This window comes from Engystomops pustulosus, chromosome 3 (genome assembly GCF_040894005.1).
Source record: "Engystomops pustulosus chromosome 3, aEngPut4.maternal, whole genome shotgun sequence".
Classification (NCBI taxonomy): Eukaryota; Metazoa; Chordata; class Amphibia; order Anura; family Leptodactylidae; genus Engystomops; species Engystomops pustulosus.
In genome coordinates this window covers 106,122,727-106,145,031 of record NC_092413.1, presented here as the reverse complement: position 1 = coordinate 106,145,031, position 22,305 = coordinate 106,122,727, and the positions used below count along the sequence as shown (strand labels likewise).

The following is a 22,305-nucleotide window of genomic DNA, read 5'->3' as shown; positions in this document are numbered from 1 at the left end:
AAATGTTTATTTGGTGCTGCCATCATCGCAAGGCAAGTGACATATGCATTAAAAATGCAACATGTTATATCCCAAATTAACAGTAGTGTCCACTCCTGTATATAACCCCCTCACGTGGCTTGTGTCCACGTGGATTTGAGACATTTGAAACAAAAGTCTCAAAAAGAAGCCAAAATTTGCACCTGCCAGGATAGGAAAAACTAAACCACAAGTAAAAAGACAGGATCATACATAAGGCGCAAAACTAGCCGCTCAAAAATTCACCTCAGAGAGACAAAACTATGATACATGTACCCAATAGAGTGCAGGGAGAAGAGAGAGAGAAACTCAGCAGCATGGCTGTCACACAGAAATCCAAGATGGCTTCCCCGACAGCAAGTGAGAAGTTATAGGGTCTTGTTTAGGAGCAACTGAAATTGTGTACACCAGGACTGATAGAGACAGGTTGGAATTATATCTGTGAAATGCTGTATTTTTTGTCAATAACAGTGAATTAGAGAATGAGTTATTTTTTTATTTTGAGTACATTTAAGAAAGTTAATGGAAGGGCTATCCAATAAGTTAAAATTACAAGTTTTTCTAAATGTATTCTTTATTTATTGGTATAATTTCTTTTACAAAGATAAAAAACATAAAGTTCCATAATAGTTTGGTGGCCGTAATAAAACATTTTAAGAGCCATAAATCACAATGTAATATTAAGATAAGTTATGAACATTTGAGTATTTAATAATAAACCAACAGTAATGTGCTTTTTAAACATTACTACAATAAGCATACAAACCTTCATGGGGACAACTGGGACATTGGAAAATTTTTTTGATATTACTATATCAGTGGGTACTGAAAGTATTAAAACAAGAAAAACTGAAAAAACACATGGTCATGAGTATTCAGCCTCTTTGCTCAGTATTGAGTAGAAGCACCTTTTGAGCTAGTACAGCCATGAGTCTTCTAGGGAATGAGGCAACAAGTTTTTCACACCTGGATTTGGGGATCCTCTGCCATTCTTCCTTGCAGATCCTCTCTTGTTCCCTTAGGTTGGATGGTGAATGTTGGTAGACAGCCATTTTCAAGTCTCTCCAGAGATGCTCAATTGTTCACAGAGTTGTTCTGAAGCCACTATTGTGTCATTTAATGCTTAGGGCTATTGTCTTATTGGAAGGTGAACCTTCAGCCCAGTCTGAGGTCCAAAGACCTCTGGAAGGTGTTTTCATTCAGGATATCTCTGTACTTGGCTGCATTTATCTGTCATTCAATTGCAACTAGTGGCCTTGTCGTTGCAGCTGAAAAACACCCCCATAACATGATGCTGCCACCTCCATGTGTCACTGTTGGGATTGTATTTGATGAGCAGTGCCAAGTTTTCTCCACACATACCGCTTAGAATTAACACCAAATGTTCAATCTTCATCTTATCAGACCAGAGAATCTTATTTCTTATAGTCTGGGAGTCCTTTATGTGTCTTTATGCAAACTGTATGTGTCTTGCACCAAGGAAAGCACACTCTGCTATATAGCCCCAACTGATGGAGGGCTGCAGTGATAGTTCAGTGCTTTCTACAATCTCCCTACTGCATCTCTGGAGTTCAGCCACAGTGATCTTGGGGTTCTTTTCTCTCACACTGCTGAGGACTGTGTTTACAGGCCTCGTCTGGAGGTTGAAAAACATGGCAGTTTTCGTCCAAAATCAGCGCCACACCTGTCCATGGTTTGTACCTGGTATTGCAACTCAGTTTCATTCATTTCTATGCAACTGAGGTGCAATACCGACATAAACCATGTTCAAGTGTGGTGCTGTTTTTGGAAGAAAGCAGCCATGCTTTTCAACCAGCGGACAATCCCGTTAATTTAATAACATTTGCTTCTAAGTCTTAAAGTTTTACTGTCACCAGCTTTTATGCAAGTAAACTACCAGATTCCTCGGGTAAGTCGTAAATATCCTTTCTATCATCCACCTTTTACGTTTAAACTCAACCATTTAATTGTAAGAAAAGGAGCCCTGATGTCATACGCAAATGAGCTAAGAGGAGCCTTTTTTTCCCCTAGATGAGTTTGGCTGAGAGACTGGAGGGGGTTTTAATTTTAGATGGCTCAGACTAAGCCTTATTTAGAACCTCGTAGGGTTGCATGATGTATTGAAACCTCTGTACTTGTTAGAAAGTTTCATATTAAGAAGGGAACAATATAGGGTTTCTGTTATGTAATTTTCATACTGAATGTCTTACCCTGCTATACAGATTTCAAGTAGTTGTCTGCAGGGATTTCCCCAGAGGAATCCTTTGAATAGGTGTGTCGGGCCAGCGGCAGAGCAGTTACCACATCATCAGGGAAATATCATGAACTGTCCATTTAAGTTCTAAATTATTTCATGTTATACAATTAAATAATTTTTTGCCCAGCGGATTTGAACTCAGTACCTCCATGCTCTACCTGCCATAGAGATACAGTGCCTCCATCCACTACACCATGCTGTAATAATGTAATAATTATACATTTTATATTAACATTATCAGGACAACTTTCACAATAAATATAAAATTGCTATAAAAAAAAGAAAGCTCTCTACGCAATTTGCTGGTTGATTGTTACTGATTGCATATGCGATTGAGCTGAGCCCCGCCCCCAGACGTTTTCTATAGAGTGTCTAAACGTAATGTACACGTCCCATGTGACCCCACCCTAAATGTTAAATTCATATAATAGTTTTTTTTTTCTTGCAAGTTTTGTATTGTTATCTAGTATCGGTATCACACTAAAAATGCTGGCATCTGTGAAACCCTGGTACCATGCTTTTGGTATTACAAGAATCCAGTTAAAGATCCAATTCCAGCCGATGGGGCACATTTACTTACAAAGTCGGACAGTTCACTAAAAGTGCATTGTCTGTGTATTATGCTTGATGTGACCCATTCACTAAGATCATGCGCCAGAAATCATGAATCTGTCGCTTCGTTGCAGTGGTCCGACAGAGTTCACCATCTTTTTTGTGGAACACCTTTAACCCCTTCCCGACGCGCGCCGTACTAGTACGGCGCGCGCCGGGTCCCGGTGCATGGAGAGGGCTCGCGGGCCGAGCCCTCTCCATAGCCGGTAAGTCTTTGCTGCATATTGCAGCAAAGGCTTACCGGTAACACCCGCGATCGGTGCTAGCCGCATGGGCGCCGCCATCTTGTCGTGGATCGCTGCTCCCCGATGACGTCACGGGGAGCGGCGATCTGTCGCCATGGTAACCTCGGGTGTTCCGAATACCCGAGGCTACTTCGTTTTAACCCATGCATTACAATGTGCTAATTGCACATTGTAATGCATGGGGAGTAAAATCCACATATACTGCCATACTGTAGTATGGCAGTATATGATAGGATCGATCAGACTACCTAGGGTTAGAGTACCCTAGGGAGTCTGAAAAATAGTAAAAGTAAAAATAAAAAAAAGTTAAAAAAAAAAAAATTATAATAAAAAAACCTAAAAATTCAAATCACCCCCCTTTCCCTAGAACTGATATAAAAATAAATAAACAGTAAAAATCATAAACACATTAGGTATCGCCGCGTCCGAAAATGCCCGATCTATCAAATTATGATAATGTTTTTTCACTATGTTTAATCCCGTAACGGAAAATAGCGTCCAAAGTCAAAAATGGTATTTTTTTGCCATTTTGAAAAATATAAAAAAATTAATAAAAAGTGATCAAAAGGGCGCACAGTCCCAAAAATTATAGTAATGAAAACGCCATCAAAATTCGCAAAAAATGACACTATCCACAGCTCCGTACACCAAAGTATGAAAAAGTTATTGGCCCCAGAAGATGGCAAAATATAAAAAAAATATTTTGTACAGGAGGTTTTAATTTTTTTAAATGTATGAAAACATTATAAAACCTATACAAATTTGGTATACACGTGATCGTACCGACCCAAAGAATAAATTAGACATGTCATTTGGGACGCAGAGTGAAAGCTGTAAAATCCAAGCCCACAAGAAAACGTCACAAATGTGGTTTTTCACCATTTTCACTGCATTTGGAATTGTTTTCCCGCTTCCCAGTACACGCCATAGAATATTAAATACCGTCACTATGAAGTGCAATTTGTTACACAGAAAATAAGCCATAACACAGCTCTTTATGTGGAAAAATAAAAAAGTTATAGATTTTTGAAGTTGGTGAGTGAAAAATGGAAGTGAAAAAACTAAAAAAGTCGTTAAGGGGTTAACATAGGACAAGCAACAAAATTTGAAAGTTAAATACGGTGCTCAGTCTGAGTCAGTCTGACTGACCAATGGCATGTCCCTTAATTTGTGATGCATGGAAGCCAGCCCAGCTGTGCCACAAAAAGGTTACGTGCAACACAATAGCAGCGCTGAAACTTCTTAAAGAGGTTTTACCATGAATACAAGTTAGACCCTATCCACGCCCCCTAATCGGTAGGGGGGCCTCAGTGCTGAGACCCCCACAGATTGCGAAATGAGGGTTCCAACCGACCCCTTGTCGCTCCATGAGAGTAATGCAGCAGACGGCTGCTCCATTCTGGTCCGTCAGACCCCTTGTTTTTGCTATCTGCGTGGATCTCGACACGGAGAATCCACTGATTAGCAAGTTAGGCCCTATCCCGTGGATAGGGCCTAACTTGTCTTTGTGAGAAAACCCCTTTAAATACCTGTGCAAGCTGTTTTAGCCTAGAAGAATGTGCATAGTCCAACAAAAGTTTGGCGCGAGTGACCTTTTTTAGCTCATATTATTTTGGAGCCTATGTTTTATAGGTAAATTGGCGAGTTTTAACATAGAAGGGAATGTGGATATTCAATACCAAAACTGTGGGTGCTACTAGTTTGGTGGGATAAAAGCTGGTGGAAAAGTCCCTTACAGCTTCTTTTGGAGGTGACTAAACCTGGAAATTTAAGTGTAACATACACATTTTAGGCAGTTGATATCTTTGGCTATTAAAATGTAATAAAGGGCTCCCGTTGACAGGTTCCCTTTAAGGTTATTATGCACATTACAAAGCCTTAAGGTGTAGTTTCTTCATTGAAGTGCCACACAATGTTGATTGGCAGATCTCCTATCTTCTCTTTGTACACTTTATCAAAATTCTCACTTTGTGCCACAGTCATTGTGTTTTTCCAGTCACCAACAATTCCTGGTAAAGAAGACAGAGAAAAGCTGAAGATATTGTGCACAATAGACAATAATAATATGTGCCAACATTTTATAAAACTATTTCTGATACAGTTGTTCTATTTATATTCTATTTATATTCTCCTGACTTATACTTACAACGTGGGATGCAAACCTATAAAACTTTAGCTTATTTTTAGAGGTCTAATTGCTCATACAATATATCACAATACTGTACTGCATTATATTGGTTTCCTGTTAAAGCCTTCTTCCAAATATTTTAAATAGGAATTGCTGAAGGACAGGCCTTGGAGCACATTCGGCACATTGACGCCCCTAGCAACTAACCAAGTCTAATATTGGCAAGGGTGAAACTATAATATGTCTGGGTCATGCAGATGAACTTGAACTTGAATATCTGGTCTGCTCATCTTTAATAACAAGCTGTTACCTGTTTGTGGGTCTTCATCTTCGTATCAGATTTTGGGTAAACAAATGCATTGCAGCAGATTTTGTTCACCTAGGACAGTGATGGCAAACCTTTTAGAGACCGAGTGCCCAAACTTCAACAAAGACCCGCTTATTTATCGCAAAGTGCCAACACAGAAATTAAATTTGTGATTTATACTCCCTTCTCCGTCACAGTTTTCATTGATATAAGCACCCTGAGGCACCAATAAAGCAGAAAATACTCCCAGGTAGAGCTGTCACTTTAAAATACCTCTTTGCACAGCAAGTCCTGGGCTGCCTGGGACTGCAGGAAGATACCTGGAGTCATCTCTGGTGATGGCCTGAGTGCCCACAGAAAGGGCTCCGAGTGCCACCTCTGGCACCAGTGCCATAGGTTAGCCATCACTGACCTAGGAGAACATGCAACCTTCAGTTGTGCAGCAATGGTTTATCTTGCTCCCATTAAACATGTATGCCAGGTAGAGATAAGCGAGCACTAAAATGCTCGGGTGCTCGTTATTCGAGACAAACTTTTCCCGATGCTCGAGTGCTCGACTCGAGTAACGAACCCCATTGGAGTCAATGGGAGACTCGAGCATTTTTCAAGGGGACCAAGGGTCTGCACAGGGCCAAACACCTGGGAACCTCAGAAAAGGATGGAAACACCACAGAAATGGACAGGAAACAGCAGGGGCAGCATGCATGGATGCCTCTGAGGCTGCTTAATCGCACCATTATGCCAAAATTAAGGGCAACAGCATGGCGATGACAGAGTGACTGAATGAGGCTAGATAGCATCTAAAACATCCAATAATTGACCCTGACACTATAGAAGACGGCATGCAGAGGCAGCAGCAGCAGCGGCAGGCTAGAGAGTGTCATGGCGACATACCCTAAATGGACTCAGGCTTCAAACCAATGGGTGGCAGAGAGGAACCAAAGGAGGTGAGCAAGAAGCGCTGAAATGATTTCCTATGTGAACAAAAGGTTGACGGTATATTTAGTCGATAACACAGCATGGTGGCGGCATAGTGACCAAGTTCCATAACGTATCTGGTGAAACACCCGAAAAATTAGCCTGACACAGCTCGTTTGATAAGGGGATGACATGTGGAGGCAGCCATGGAGACGACTTCCATGATTAAGAGTGACAGTATGGGGCATCCATATTGCTTCTATGATTGAAACTTCAGGTCTCCAGCATGGCGGTGACAGATGCGCCGAGTTCCATTATGTATCTGGTGAAACACCCGAAAATTGTGCCTGACACAGCTCGTTTGATAAGGGGATGATGTGCTGTATATCCTCTCGCACTCCAGCGTCTGGGGTATAGAGAGTTGAAAGTTGCGCATGGAGACATTGGTGGACGCTGTGGAGGCGAAATGGACAGGAAACAGCAGGGGCAGTATGCATGGATGCCTCTGAGGCTGCCTAATCTTGGGATGGAGCTGGCGGTCCGCTGCCAGGCGAGCTTTCGCCTGTCCAAGCCCCTGTCTCTCGGCTCCTCCCCACCCAAAATGGGCCTGGGGGCCAGAAGCGTTTACTTTGAAAAAATTATAATTTTCAAAGCAAGTGGGGTCGTTTGAATATTTCACCTAGGAATAATGGAATAGCATAGCGGTTCTATTTTTAATTTTTTTTCTGAAATGGTTCCATGATTAAGAGTGACAGTATGGGGCATCCATATTGCGCTGCTATGATTGCAACTTCAGGTCTCCAGCATGGCGGCGACAGATGCGCCGAGTTCCATTATGTATCTGGTGAAACACCCGAAAATTCTGCCTGACACAGCTCGTTTGATAAGGGGACGATGTATGGAGGCAGTAAAGTAGTAGTTGATTAAAGGTGCTGCAGTTAAAACTATGTTAGTTGGATCTTGGGATGGAGCTGGCGGTCCGCTGCCAGGCGAGCTTTTGCCAATCCAAGCCCCTGTCTCTCGGGTCCTCCCCAAATAGCACTTCTAAGAACCTTTTGCATAAGATCAAGTGTAGTAGTGTTCTTATAAGTTTTGGTTATGGCGGGTGAGGGGAATGTAAACAGATGCGCAAGAAGCGCTGAAATAATATCGGTAAATGATAAAAGTTTGCCAGTATATTTTGTGGATAACACAGCAGGGTGGTGACAAAGTTAACAAGTTTGATGTGGAAGCCATGAAAACAGCCCAAAATTCTGCCTGACACAGCTCGTTTGCTAAGGGGACGATGTATGGAGGCAGCTATATGGACGACTTTGGGAGGCAGCTATGGAGATGATTTGTGGAGGTAGCAATGGAGACAACGTGTGGAGGCAGCTATAAAGATGACCTGTGGAGGCTGCTATGGAGACAATTACATTTGGATAGTGCCTGTATGTAGCAGTCCAAAAAAGTTTTAAAACCAGAGGAGTAGGTAGGTGGTCCTTCAGAAAAATTAAATACATAGAGTACTATAGCTAGAGCCAGTTTGCCCTGGCAAAAAATAGCCAGTTTCCTCTGCTTTAGTGTACAAAGAGGAGGAGAAGGAGGAAAATGAGGAGGAGGAGTGCATACATTATTCAGGTTGAGCTTCTTTCACCTGGTGGAGAATGGAAATCCTGAGAAATCCAGGCTTTATTCATCTTGATAAGCGTCAGCCTGTCAGCGCTGTCAGTCGACAGGCGTGTACGCTTATCGGTGATGATGCCACCAGCTGCACTGAAAACCCGCTCGGACAACACGCTAGCGGCAGAGCAGGCAAGAACCTCCAAGGCGTACAGCGCCAGTTCGTGCCACATATCCAGCTTTGAAACCCAGTAGTTGTAGGGAGCTGTGTGATCATTTAGGACGATGGTATGGTCAGCTTTGTACTCCCTCACCATCTTTCTGTAAAGATCAGCCCTACTCTGCCGAGACTGGGGACAGGTGACAGTGTCTTGCTGGGGTGACATAAAACTGGCAAAGGCCTTGTAAAGCGTACCCCTGCCAGTGCTGGACAAGCTGCCTGCTCGCCTACTCTCCCTTGCTACTTGTCCCGCAGAAGTACGCCCTCTGCCCCTAGCGCTGTCAGAAGGGAAATACTGTTGTGCACCAGGGCCTGCTGGTATTCATGCATTCTCACACTCCTTTCCACTCCAGGGATGAGAGTGGAAAGATTTTTCTTGTACCGTGGGCCTTTTGCTTGTACTGTGGGCAGTTGGAGGTGGCGCTGTGCTGCCCTAATAGTGGCAGCATCTGTACTGGACTTCCTGAAATGCGCACAGATGCGGCGCACCTTTGTGAGCAAATCAAACAGATTGGGGTATGTCTTGAGGAACCGCTGAACTATGAGATTTAACACATGGGCCAGGCATGGCACATGTGTCAGTCTGCCGAGTTGCAGAGCCGCCACCAGGTTACGGCTGTTTTCACACACAACCATGCCTGGCTTCAGGTTCAGCGGTGCCAGCCACAGATCAGTCTGCGCCGTGATGCCCTGTTATAGCTCTTGGGCGGTGTGCCTTTTATCGCCTAGGCTCAGCAGTTTGAGCACTGCCTGCTGTCGCTTAGCGACGGCACTGCTGCTGTGCCTGGAGCTACCGACTGATGGCGCCATGCCCACGGATGGTAATTCGGAGGAGGAGGTGGAGTAGGGGTGGGAGGAGGAGGAGGCATAGTAGGCCTTAGAGACTTGGACCGAGGTAGGCCCCGCAATCCTCGGCTTCGGCAGTATATGACCAGCCCCAGGGTCAGACTCGGTCCCAGCCTCCACCAAGTTAACCCAATGTGCCGTCAGCGATATATAGTGGCCCTGCCCGGCAGCACTCGTCCACGTGTCCGTGGTCAGGTGGACCTTGTCAGAAACGGCGCTGGTCAGAGCACGGATAATGCTGTCTGACACATGCTGGTGCAGGGCTGGGATGGCACATCGGGAAAAGTAGTGGCGGCTGGGGACCGAATACCGAGGGGCGGCCGCCGCCATGAGGTTGCGAAAGGCCTCGGTCTCTACCAGACTATAGGGCAGCATCTCCAGGCTAAGTAGTTTGGAGATGTGGACGTTAAAGGCTTGGGCGTATGGGTGGGTTGCACTGTACTTCCTCTTGCGCTCCAGCGTCTGGGGTATGGAGAGCTGAATGCTGTGCATGGAGACATTGGTGGATGCTGTGGAGGATCGTGGAGGCGAAGGTGTGGTTTTCGCACGGGAGGTGTTTGGGCCGGGGTCCTGGGCAGGGGGCTGACTAGCAGAGGCAGCAGATGACACAGGGGAATGAGCAGTGGTGTGCCCGGCCGGAGGTGAACGGCCTTGGTTCCATTGAGTGGGGTGTTTAGCATTCATATGCCTGCGCATACTGGCGGTTGTTAAGCTGGTAGTGGTGGAACCCCTGCTGATCCTGGTGTGGCACAGGTTGCATACCACAGTCCGTCGGTCATCCGGTGTTTCTTTAAAGAACCTCCAGACTTCCGAAAATCTAGCCCTCGCCACGGGAGCTTCACTACGTGAAACATTTGGCACTGATACACCAGCTCTGGCCCTGCCTCTCCTTCTGGCCCCACCACTGCCTCTTCCAACCTGTTCTCATCGAGGACTCTCCTCCGTCTCAGAAGCACTGTGTTCACTCGGCCTATCAACCCAGCTTGGGGTTCACTCGGACTTCCTGCCCTGACAACAACTTCACCACTGTCTGACAACCGTGTCTCCTCATCGTCCGACACCTCTTTACACACTTCTTCCACTACGTCAACAATGTCATCATCACCCACAGACTGCGACCGATGGAAAACCTGGGCACCGGAAAAGAGCTCAGCAGCAACCGGACAAGTGGTTTGTGACTCTGGGAAGGGTCCAGAAAACAGTTCCTCAGAGTATGCCGGTTCAAATGCCAAATTTTCCTGGGAGGGGGCAGACTGGGGGGAAGGAGGCTGAGGTGGAAGAGTGCTGATTTCGGTGACATGGGTGGACTGCGTGGAAGACTGACTGGTGGACAAATGGCTAGAAGCATTGTCCGCAATCCACGACATCACCTGTTCGCACTGTTCTGGCCTCAACATTGCTCTACCACGGGTCCCAGTAACTTGAGACATGAACCTAGGGAGTGTAGCTCTGTGGCGTTCCCCTGCTCCCTCATCAGCAGGTGGTGTCTCACCCCGCCCAGGACCACGGCCTCTGACCCCTGAAGTAGTGGGACGCCCACGCCCTCTTCTCTACCCCTAGCCCTTTTTTTTTTTTGTGTTTTTTGTGTTTTTGTTTTTTGAAGAAAACGATGCTATCCTTTTGCTATGGCTAGTTTCTAACCTACACTGACAGCACACAACAGGATTTTGTGCTGTGCCTGATGACTTTTAGTTTTGAAAAAACAAAAAACAAAAGAAAAAGCAGACTGTGCCTAATTCAATCAAACCCCTAATAAATTGTCCCACTTAGGTGTTTGAGATGGATATGTGTGTCACTAAGAGCTAAATATAGCGTTCTCAAGTCTCCCTGCAAATTCCTCACAATATGGTACTAGCTGCACTACTAGTGCCAGCAAGCCCAGCCACAAGCAAGCAAAAAAAAAAATATATATAACGCTATTCTAGCCCTAACAAGGGCTGTTTGGTTCTTGTAGAATTACTCCTGCCTAACAGTAAGCTAATATAACACCCTAACGCTATCCCTGCAGCAGCAGCAACTCTCTCCCTAACGCCATCCAGACAGAGAATGATCCGAGCAGCGCGGGCAGGGGCTAGTCTATTCCAGGGTCACCTGATCTGTCCAGCCAACCACTGCTATCGACGTGTAAGGGTACCACGTCATGCTGGGTGGAGTGCAGAGTCTCCTGGCTTGTGATTGGCTCTGTTTCTGGCCGCCAAAAATCAAAACGGCGGGAGATGCCATTTTCTCGAGCTGGCGAAGTTTTCATCCGTGTAACGAGCAGTTACGAGTAGGCTAATGCTCGAACGAGCATCAAGCTCGGACGAGTGTGTTCGCTCATCTCTAATGCTAAGCCAACAGTGATACCAAGAGGTGAAAAATATCCATGGAAGCCAAGTCTACAGGGGTCATAGTACAATAAAGGGCCAATGAGAAATTTAAAGGGGGGATGACCTCACACCAAAAAATTAGTTGCGGCAAAAATAATAAAGTCTGTGCACCAAAATAATCTAATGTGACAGAATTTTGGCACAGCTTTCTGTCTTAAACGAAGCCAAATAATAGGAGGTGCAAAGCACAACTAGATAGTCTTCTGCTGCACCATTTATTATCTGGCATCAAAACCATTGATAAATCTGGTGCAGCAGAGATCTGTCTAGTGCACTGTATGATCTTACAACACCTTTGATAAATCTTCTACATAGTCTATAAACAAAGACCAGCAGGGGTCCACTAGAGAATAACTACTAGAGCAACAGAGGTTAAAGAGGTAAATACTGGTAGGTAAATTCATCAAAAATGTCTATAAGAAAACAAGTTTTTGTTGGACATAAATGGATTGTGCTGTCACAGTTTTCTATGGATAATTAAGACATTTTTCATAAATTTGGCCCGTCTGTCAAAACGCTTAATTCTATTTTACCTTTACGTAAAAATTCCCCTTTACTTTGGTCTAAAAGGTCATATGAAAGAAATTTATAATTAGCAAGAGGATCTTGTTTCATGTTCTTGAAAGTAGCTTTTTCCACTACAGTATCTATTTCTTCCTCATTGAGGTTTATATCCACAAACTTGCATATTTTCTGCACAGCAGATCGTAGGTCCTGAAAGAGACATGCAAAACACTAAATGCAACATTTACAAGAAAGGGTCTGTTTCTTATTCAAGCAGTAACTACTGAACGATTTTCTTTTTTTATTGTGTCACAAGCACAAAAGTGTCTGAAATGGTTCTAGATTTATTAAATTAAAATAGAACTTGGTAGAGTTGCTTTTGGTTGGTTGTATTTTGCGCCAAAAATTGCAACTAAAAAGCATCTTAGAAACTAGAAATGCGGTGGGATATGCAAATTGCAACCAATACAAAATGTGTGAATGTCAGAAAAGAAGCTAATTTGTAGTGTCCACACATTATAAATAAGGTGCAGCAGTAAAAAGAAAAAAAGTGGTTGTCAAAAAACAGTTGGAAATCGAATATATCGACTATTAGCGATATCTTTATTAAAGTTGTAGTGTACATTTTCTTATAATCAAATGAAGCATCAACTACCTTTTTCATTTCCTCATAAGTCATGAAAAGTATACTGAAATCTTCTTTGTGGGTGTACCAGCCCGGAACATGATTAAACCATGAACCACCTAAGACTTAAAACAAAATGAAATTTATCTTTATTAGTATTATATTGAAATAGTACAAACTAGCTGGGTAGAGTTAACTCCCAGACCACCAAGGACTGTAGAAAAACCAATACTTAAAAATACCTTTTAATAAATACAGATAAAAAATGGTGAAATCACCTAATAAACCAAAATATAATAAAAATACTGGCCAGAGCTGAATAGACTGTATGTTCATTACCATAATAAAAACTACTGTCAACAGTAAATAGCCAAGAGGCAAACGCTGCCAGTATATCAATCCAAACTGCTCAATACATGGTTCTAGTCACACCATAAAAGTAATTTTAGAGAGATAGATATAAAATAACCTCATACTACTCGGTGCCTAATCAAAGACCAAGCAATTTTGGTTCTTCCGGCATCAAGAGCTATTACTTTAGTTGAATGAGGGAAAAAGGAAAGGAGTGGTTAAGAGTGAAGAGGAGGAGACAGGTAAGGATGAGAGGGGTTTATCTGCTCATCTCTGCAGAGGGATAGCCACTTAATTCATCTTTCTCCCAGCTCTTCACTTTACCCTGTACCTGGCTGTATTCACCGTGGATAGTGCCAACACCTTTTTGCCCCACACTAGGTACAATCTTCTATCAGTGGTGTCATTTGCAGCTTGTATTTAGAGTTTCCTTGATGGATACATATTTTACATTTTGTTTAGATTGTTTTCACTATTTGGATACCTGACATAGACAGGTATTTGTGGTAAGATACTCTTAGTCCATATTTGCATTTTGATTCTTGGAGTGATGAGATCTTTTAGAAATGTTTGTTCCTGTTTTGTTTTTTGATAGGTCTTAAAGGGGTATTCTCGCCTGGGCATTCACACTCAGTTTCACTAATCTTCCATTTATAAACATTTCTTCAATTGGATGTTATTAAAAAAAATGTTCCTGTGTGAAGATAATTTCTCATAAATGTAGTCATTCTGTCCCTTAGAAACGAGATGGCTTCCTCGGATACGACCACCTCACACTCTGGCAGCGGTGGCCAGACATGCGCTATAGAGACCTGCCTGACCTCCTGGATTCAGCGATCATTACCACAGGACGGCTATGGGACCTGCAGTAACTCCAGGACATTTCATATACAAAAGCCTTTTGTTTCTTTGTGCAATCCCTCCAGCAGACGTGGCCGTATACGAGGAAGCCATCTCATTTCTAAGGGACAAAATGACTACATTTATGAGAAATTATCTTCAGACAGGAACATTTTTTTTTAATATTATCTAATTGAAGAAATGTTTATATATGGCAGATTTATCAAACTGAATGTGAATGCCCAGACGAGAATACCCCTTTAATTATGCCGTTGATGAGCCTCTATGGGCAAACGAAACATGTCTTGTTTCGCACGGCACGGACATACCGACCCTACACATTCGACTTCTTATCCTAAATTTAGGACTATATTAGTAAATTGTCTTTTAAAAAGTAGAGACAGCAGGCCCATCTAGGGACCGATTCCGGTCAGGACGGCAGTTGGTTTGGGCTGCGGCTCCGGATTGAGGTTATTATGGCACATGAGGGAATTCTTCCCTATGTGTTAGGGTCAAATAGGGAACAGCAGTGACAGTCCCTGGACCCCTTAGTACATAAACCTCTCCTCCATACCGGTCTCCTCCTATGCTCTCTTTACCACTACTTTCCTTTTTACCTCATTCAACTAAAGAATAAGCTCTTGAGGCTGAACTGAATTGCCTTATCTTCACTTTATTTATTGTATATACCGTTTCTCTCTTAAATTACCTGACTAGAACCACGAATTGCAAATTTGCCTATTCAGCTCTAGACAGTGTTTTTTTATATTTTGGCTTATTAGGTGAATTCACCATTTTTTATCGGTATTTATTAAACGTTAATGTTTTTAGTATATACTCACCATTTGTATTTAGTATTATATTGAACTACAATAGTGTCACTTCTAAATTACATAATTGTACACTTGCTGCTTTATTACCTTTCCCCGACATGTAGAGGTCTATGAATTTCTCCCAATTTATTGTATGTTTTATGCGTGGGTTCAGTTTGTAAAAGTGGTAAAAGGAGACCATGACATCTTTTGGATTGCGGCACACATATATAATCTAGAAAAAAAAAAGGAAAAATTTACTTAATGACAATTTTGATTTGACACAATTATTTTTCAATTGGCAAAGCCATTTTTAACCCTTAAAGACAAGACCTGTTTTGACTTTTAGGTAACATGACACTTTATCTGAGCTGAGTTTTATACGGCAGAAACCTGTTGAAAGAGTTCTGTAAATGGAGATAACTAAATTCACAAGCAATAAATCCTTCCAACTCCATCTTAGAACTTGCTTGCTTTTGAATGAACCTGGCAGCATGTACAGTTAGTATACCTACGGCCAGTTTCACACAAGCAAGTTTGCACAATCAGATTCAATGGTGGACATTTATCAGAGCTTGTATTTCAGTTTTCTGGCCCTTTACACCACCTCCATGCCACTTGGGTGTGGAAGGGAGTGAAAGGGGGTACACGCATGCCTGCACACTGGGTTACAGACATTGACTGTTTAAGCCTGAATGGGCACCAGTAGTAGCGCAATTGTACCCCAGCACAGCAGTCACTCCACATATATCAGGAGATAGGGCCACAGAGGCAGGGTTTCTTTATATGCTGCCATACATCAGCTGTAATATGATAAATCTCCCCCACTGTGTGTGTGTGTGTAACAGAATGACACAAATGCTGAGAATGCCAATTAGTTTCAGCTGCTCAGCATTTGGGCCTCTTATTTTAACAGGCACATATCTACTTTGACGGAAACAACTCACTTGTGTGAAACCATCCTAAGAAAAAACACAAGAAAAGAAATTTCTCTAGCACAATGCAATCTTTTATACTTTATTCGAGGCATTTAAAATCCAACATGCACAGAGAGTCACAGAATAACGCATTTCAAGCCTTCTAGCTCTTTTTCATAGTCATAACTATGACTGACACCTTTCGAGCTTTCTAGCTCTTATTTATAGTCATAACTATGGCTATGAATAAGAGCTGTAAAAATCGAAACTGCCTCAGTCTGTAACCCTTTGTGCATGTTGCATTTTATATGCTCCAAATAAAGTATATGTTTTATTATAGTAGTGCGCATTTCTTATCTTTTGGATTTCTCTACACGCCTCACGAATCACATGCCCTTCCTTTTGGGGTTATAGAGGCCATTTCATTGTTTTGTTTGAACTAGGAAAATACACAGGCAGCAGTGTTATGTTTATGTTCTGTTGATGCTTGCCTTGTAAACATGCACTGGTAACTACCAGCTGACGGATTATGGTAGGGGAAGGTACATGGGTGCAAAATATGGTGGACGCCCCTTAAAGAAATGTAATTTCAACATTGTTCTGTACATTATTTTTTATAATATTGAGGACAATTTTGGCTAAAATAATAAAAATTTCTAGAGCATGATATTTATGTTCATGAGAAAGTTGAACTGAAGAAAATACTTTGCTGCACTGTAACAGAAAAAAAAGTAATAAAAAAAATGTATAAATCAAAGCTAGAAACATTGTAAAACAATTCATCATATAATATATGTGACTTACTTTTCCTGTCCTAAATCTCAGGTCTCGGGGCATCAGATAATATGGCAGGTGAGTTGAGAAGAGACGAGGAGATGGACGGCTACTGAAGTCCATGTTGTGAATGTTATATTCAATCCATGGCACTCTTGTCATGATGTCAATATTTTCTGTTCCGTTTCGATGGCCTTCATTAAATATCAGGCTTAAGATCTGTTGAGACCAAACTGTACCTGCAGAATAGTTTATAATTTTAGTTATAAACTGGTTATTATTTACAGCATTTGTTGTTAATTAGTTGTATATAACAAACACGATTATGACTAAAAATGAAACTGAATATTTCTAGAATATGATTTTTGCCTTTTTCTTTTCTTGTCTTGTTCTAGCACCCATACAGCCAAGCACATGCAAAGGCCAAGCACATTCACCTGCTTTCCATTATGTATGGTGGGTGTCCAAATGGCTAGATCCCAAGAAATTGGACACATTTGTAGACTAGTGATAATTGTCTTTCATGTCAGATTATTTTCATAAATAGAGTTGGTGCGGAAAATATTTTCATTCTTGATTTCTTTGCAGCCAATTGGTAAGATCAAAAAATGTCTTTTTTTTGCACTTTAATGTTCACTCTGCACCCCATCTTGACAGAGAAAAACCAAAAATGTATATGTTTATGCTAATTTATTAAACAAGAAAAACTGAAATATCACATGTATTCAGACGCTTTGCTGTGAAACTCATATATAACTCACATGCTGGCCATTTCCTTCTGATCCTCCTTAAGTCGGTTCTAGTCCTTCACTGGAGTCCAGCTGTGTTTAATTAAACTGATTGGACTTGATTAGGAAAGGAACACACCTGTCTATATGAGACCTAACAGCTCACAATGCACGTCAGACCATATCAGAATTATAAGGTCTAAGGGGCTGCCCAAGAAGCTCAGAGACAGAATTGTGGCAACGTTACAAAACAATTTCTGCAGCACTCAAGGTTCCTGAGTACAGAGTGGGCTCCATAATATTTAAATGGAAGAAGTTTGGGTCCACAACTTTTTCTGAACCTGGCCATCAAGCCAAACTAAGCAGTTGTGGGAGAAGAGCCTTGGTAAAAGAGGTAAAGAAGAACCCCAAGATCACTGTTGGAAAATAGGAGAAAGTACCACAAAGTCAGCAACAGAATCACTGCAGCCCTCCACAAGCCAGGGCTTTACGGCAGAATGTGCTGAAGCCTATCCTTAGTGCAAGACATATGAAAGCCTTCATAAAGTTTGCAAAAAACACAAGAAGGACATCCAGAGGATGAGAAATAAGATTTTCTTGTCTGATGATACGAAGATTGAACATTTTGGTGTTAATGCTGGTGTTAAGTGGTATGTGTGGGGTAAACCATGCACTGCTCACCACCTGCCAAAATTCACTGTTGTGATTGTAACATGGTGGTGGCAGCATCAGGCTGTGGGGTGTTTTTCAGCGGCAGGGACAAGACAACTGGTTGCAATTGAAGGAAAGATGAATGCAGCCAAGTACAACCTGAGGGAATTGGAGAGAATCTGTAAGAAAGAATGGCAGAGAATTCCCTAAATCCAGTTGTGAAAAACTTGTTGCATCATTCCCAAAACACTCATGGCTGTACTAGCTCAAGAGGAGCTTCTACTCAATACTGAGCAAAGGGTCTGAATACTTGTGACCATGTGATATTTAATTTTTTTAATAAAAAGCAAAAATATCTACGCTTCTGTTTCTTTTCTGTCAAGATGGGTTGCAGAATATACATTAAAGGGGTTTTTCCACAAAGACCACAGAGCTGAGACCCCTACACATTATGAAAACTAGGGGTCTGACCGACCCCTCGTCGCTCCAAGAGAGTAATGGAGCATACGGCCGCGCATGACCGTTCTGCTCCATTAATCTCTATGGAGCTGACGGAAATCGCTGTGCGTGGCACTCGGCCATTTCCGTCACCTCCATAGAGATTAATGGAGCAGAACGTTCATGCGCAGCCATCTGCTCCATTAGTCTGAGGAGCGGCGAGGGGTCTGTCGGACCCCTCGTTTTCGAGATCTGTAGGGGGTCTTGGCACTGATACCCCCACTGATTAGCACATTAGGCCCTATCCTGTGGATAAGGCCTAACTTTTCTTCGTGGGAAACCCCTTTAATGAGCAAAAAAATGTACGGTACCTTTTTAATCTAACCAATTGGCTGCAATAAAACAATTGAAAATGTAAATGGTCTGAATACATTCCATGCCAACTATATCTGCTTGGGTCTAACCTTACGTGCTGTTGCAATCTTGAGAATATTAACTAAAACCCCTGCCCTATTTTGGGTAGATGCTTCACCATATATCACATCCACTAGGTGCTTTATGGGCAACCAAACACTTCTATTAGGCTATATTCACACTGCCGTTGCCCGCCCGTACTGTACCGTAGCGGGCAACGGCAGTGTACGGGGAGAGGAGGAGGAGGTGAGCGCAGCTCACCCCCGCCCCTCTCCATAGCAACCTATGGCGCACGGCGCCGTATTACGGGAAAAGATAGGACAGGTCCTATCTTTTTCCCGGGTACGGAACGGTACGGTGCCGCACGTGTGCGGCACCGTACCGCTCCCGTAGGGTGCCGTGCGCCCATAGAAGTGTATGGGGGACGTATATCAGCCGTATATACGTTGGCCGTATATACGTCCCCCATACGTTCGTGTGAATATAGCCTTAATCTTATTTTACTTCCCTGTCAGTCATTAATGGCAGATTTTATATCTGATTTTCGCCTTGGTGGATGCAGGCTATTAAAGGGGTTGTCCAACTTTTAAAAAAATTCTGCAGGTGTACTCGTGAGGTAATTTTTAAAAAAAAAACAAAGCTGATCTCAGCTGAGCTTGTGTGCCCCTGTAAACAAGCAAGGGCATGGACTGGCGAGAAGGTGGCGTGGGACACCAGGAGCGATGGAGGAGGTGAGTACAATTTTTTTTTTAAAAACTAACCTCACAGGCCCGCCTGCAGGATTTTTAAAGAGTCGTTCAACCCCTTTAAACATAAATCACATTGAATTTAAAATGTAAAAAATATTTTATCTTTACTGCTTTCTACTTACAAATATGAACTTACCTGATTTTGGGTAGGTGACTAGAAACACATCTTTATCCCTAATTTCCATATGTTCTATGGCATCTATGGTTTCAGGTGATGTAAAATTTCTCTCGAAAATTATGTCTTTATATTCAAAGAATACCGCATTGAGGGCTTCATCAAGTTCAGCCTGGTCCATTGCTGCTTTTTCCAACCTAAAAAGTATCATCCATTTCAAATGTTTGTTAACAAACATTATAACAACAAAAATAAATATATATCCTTTTTACCTTTTGAAGAATGTGTAGATGATCTGCAATACGTAGATGAAGCAGGTATAGCTTATTGATTACAAAAAGACCCGATTATGTGTATTTATATTGCTCTAAGTTTACCTTTAACCCTGTTATTGTTGAAACAACGCTGCCTCTTATCATATGAAGTTTTAGACTGATGGAAGGAAGGTGCATTGAGTAATTATTAATTACCTAGAGATCACTCATTACTTGTCCCTGGGAGTAGTGTTGCATTTTTAAATCCAAGTTTTTAAGAAAGGTATTTTATTATTGCAGTAATACATGTGTTCTATTCATTTCGGCTGTAGCCAGTAACCATTCAATAAGAGTGTTAGTCATTATCAGTGACTGTCTCTGACCCTCTCTGTCAGTGACCGTCTTTGTCACTTTGTCTATACAGAGATTTTTCAGAAGTGTCTGAGAGCAGAATTGCTCAGAGCTCAAGTTTCATATTTGCACAGCTGTTTATAAAATTACAGCTGATCTCTGATTGGTTTCCATGGGCAACTGGAACAGTTTTACCTCAGACATTTCTGATAAATATCCCCCTATCTCTGTATCCCTATCCATATTATCTCACACATATGCTATCTTATACTCATTGCCTATAGTAACCAATCACGGCTCAGAGCTCATATTAGTGACCTGTGGCATAATAGCAACCAATCACGGCTCAGCTTCTAACTGCCACAGTCGATGGCACCTGTATATGGTGGTTAATAAGTGTATTTTGGAAAGTGCAGGGTGAAAATACCTGCTCAAAACCTAGTCTATGACGTTCCCTTAGTCACAGAGAGCGGCTGTGCAAAATTTGGCGATTGTAAATGTATTGGTGCAGATTGCTTTAGCGGACATATATACATACACACACACATGCACACGCTTTATATATTAGATGAACAAACCCTTAATTAATGAATTAGCGCGTACAGTATAGATAATAAATTGGGGGGGGGCAGTACTTGGTATAATTATTTCCTATTAATTATACCATAGAAACTATATATAGTAGAATGACTTTATGAAGCACTTATATGCAATGTGGCATAATAGCCCAAAAATCTTGTCAGTCAAGGGTCCCAAAATTCCTATTGGCGGCCCTGTATGTATGTATTGTGTAATGTCTGTGGTGTGGTGTAATGTAAATGTTGTGGTGTATATGGTGTGATGTGTACTTTGTACTGTATACTGTATGATGTATACTGTGTGGTGTATGTCATACCATGTGCTGTATGATGTTTATCTGTGATGTGTACTGTGTGATGTATGAGGTGTGGAGTATACAGTGTGTTGTGTACTGTATGTTGTATGCAGCGGGATGTATGTGGTGTGATATATCATGTGTGATGTACGGTTTGATGTGTGCATTGTTATGTGTACTTTGTAGAGTGTGTTGTATGAGGTGTGGTGTGTACATAGTGTACGGTATGAGGTGCATTGTGTGCAGTATGACGTATAGTTTCCGATGTATGCAGTGTGATGTGAACTGTGTAGGGTTTCACAATGCATGGAAACTTTTTGATACTTTTAAAGTCAAAATGGTTCAATATCGAGTTGATGTGTGCAGTTTTATGCGTACTGTGTGATGTATGCTTTTGATGTATACTATGCTGTATGCTGTTTACTATGTCATTTATGAAGTGTAATGTGGATGATATGATGTGTGATGTATACTGTGCAATATACGCGGTGTAATGTGGATGGTATGATGTGTACTGTGTGATGGATACAGTGTGGAATATATAGTGTGCCACTAACCTGATGATTTGAATTCCTGCTGACAGGATTCTTTTAAATGCTGATGTGCACTTCCATTTTGGATGGGATATTAAATGGTGCCACTAGGGATTACAATTTGTCCTATAAATAGAACAATAAGACGTTATTGCACTTCATTATTGCAAGTAAGATGTGGAAATGCAAGAACAAAAGGGCTGCAGTGTCAAGGAGTTAAAATACACTTATTTAAGGTAACTATCTCATGTTGAGGGGGACGGAGGCGCCAGTGCCTTTTCTATTCAGCAAAATGCCTTGTCTCGGCCCTTACTGAGCGTATCTGATGGTATACGCAGACTGAGAGAACCTCTTGATGTGAGTTGTGTTATGACACAAAAAAATCTTCAACTTTATCTGCCCCTATTTTTAAGAAAACTTTAATGAATTAATATACATTTACAGGGATGGTAAATAACTGCAGTGATGTAATGTATGTTCCGCCATGTATCCATATGTCAGCCACCACAAAGTTATTGCAGGTATCAGCAAAAGAAAAAAGTGTAGTCCAGCTTTCAACGAAAAGCAAAAATTAGAGTAAAAGTCCACTTTATTTAGAAAAAATAACAAGATAAAAACATCATAGGACGTCCATGGAAAGGAAAACTGACGCATTTCGGGCGAAAAAACAACCTTAGTCGTAGCCTAATACATGGAATCTGCAAGGACTATTTAAACATAAGTAAAGGGTCACATGGTACAACTGGGAGGAGCATGTAAGAAAATGGGCAAAGCACAAAACATGATAAGGGAATAAAAAACAAGAAGACAATGATGAGGAACACACAGGTATAATACATTAATAAAGATGAAA

The 22,305-nt window shown here is 41.9% G+C and overlaps 1 protein-coding gene across 2 annotated transcripts; it reads right to left on the bottom strand.

Moving 5' to 3' along the window:
• Positions 1-574: 574 nt before the first annotated feature.
• On the bottom strand, positions 575-21,562 carry LOC140121738 (amine sulfotransferase-like). Of its 2 annotated transcripts, none has more exons than XM_072141731.1 (7): positions 21,477-21,562; positions 19,462-19,637; positions 16,376-16,584; positions 14,763-14,889; positions 12,682-12,776; positions 12,056-12,236; positions 575-5,141 (listed from the first exon to the last, which is right to left on the bottom strand). In XM_072141731.1, the coding sequence occupies exons 2-7, from the start codon at positions 19,619-19,621 to the stop codon at positions 5,011-5,013; spliced, it is 903 nt and encodes a 300-aa protein (XP_071997832.1). In that variant the 5' UTR covers positions 19,622-19,637; positions 21,477-21,562; the 3' UTR covers positions 575-5,010. The 2 variants fall into 2 exon arrangements, with proteins under 2 accessions (XP_071997832.1, XP_071997831.1); XM_072141730.1 differs by lacking the exon at positions 21,477-21,562 and adding an exon at positions 19,713-19,841.
• Positions 21,563-22,305: the final 743 nt, after the last annotated feature.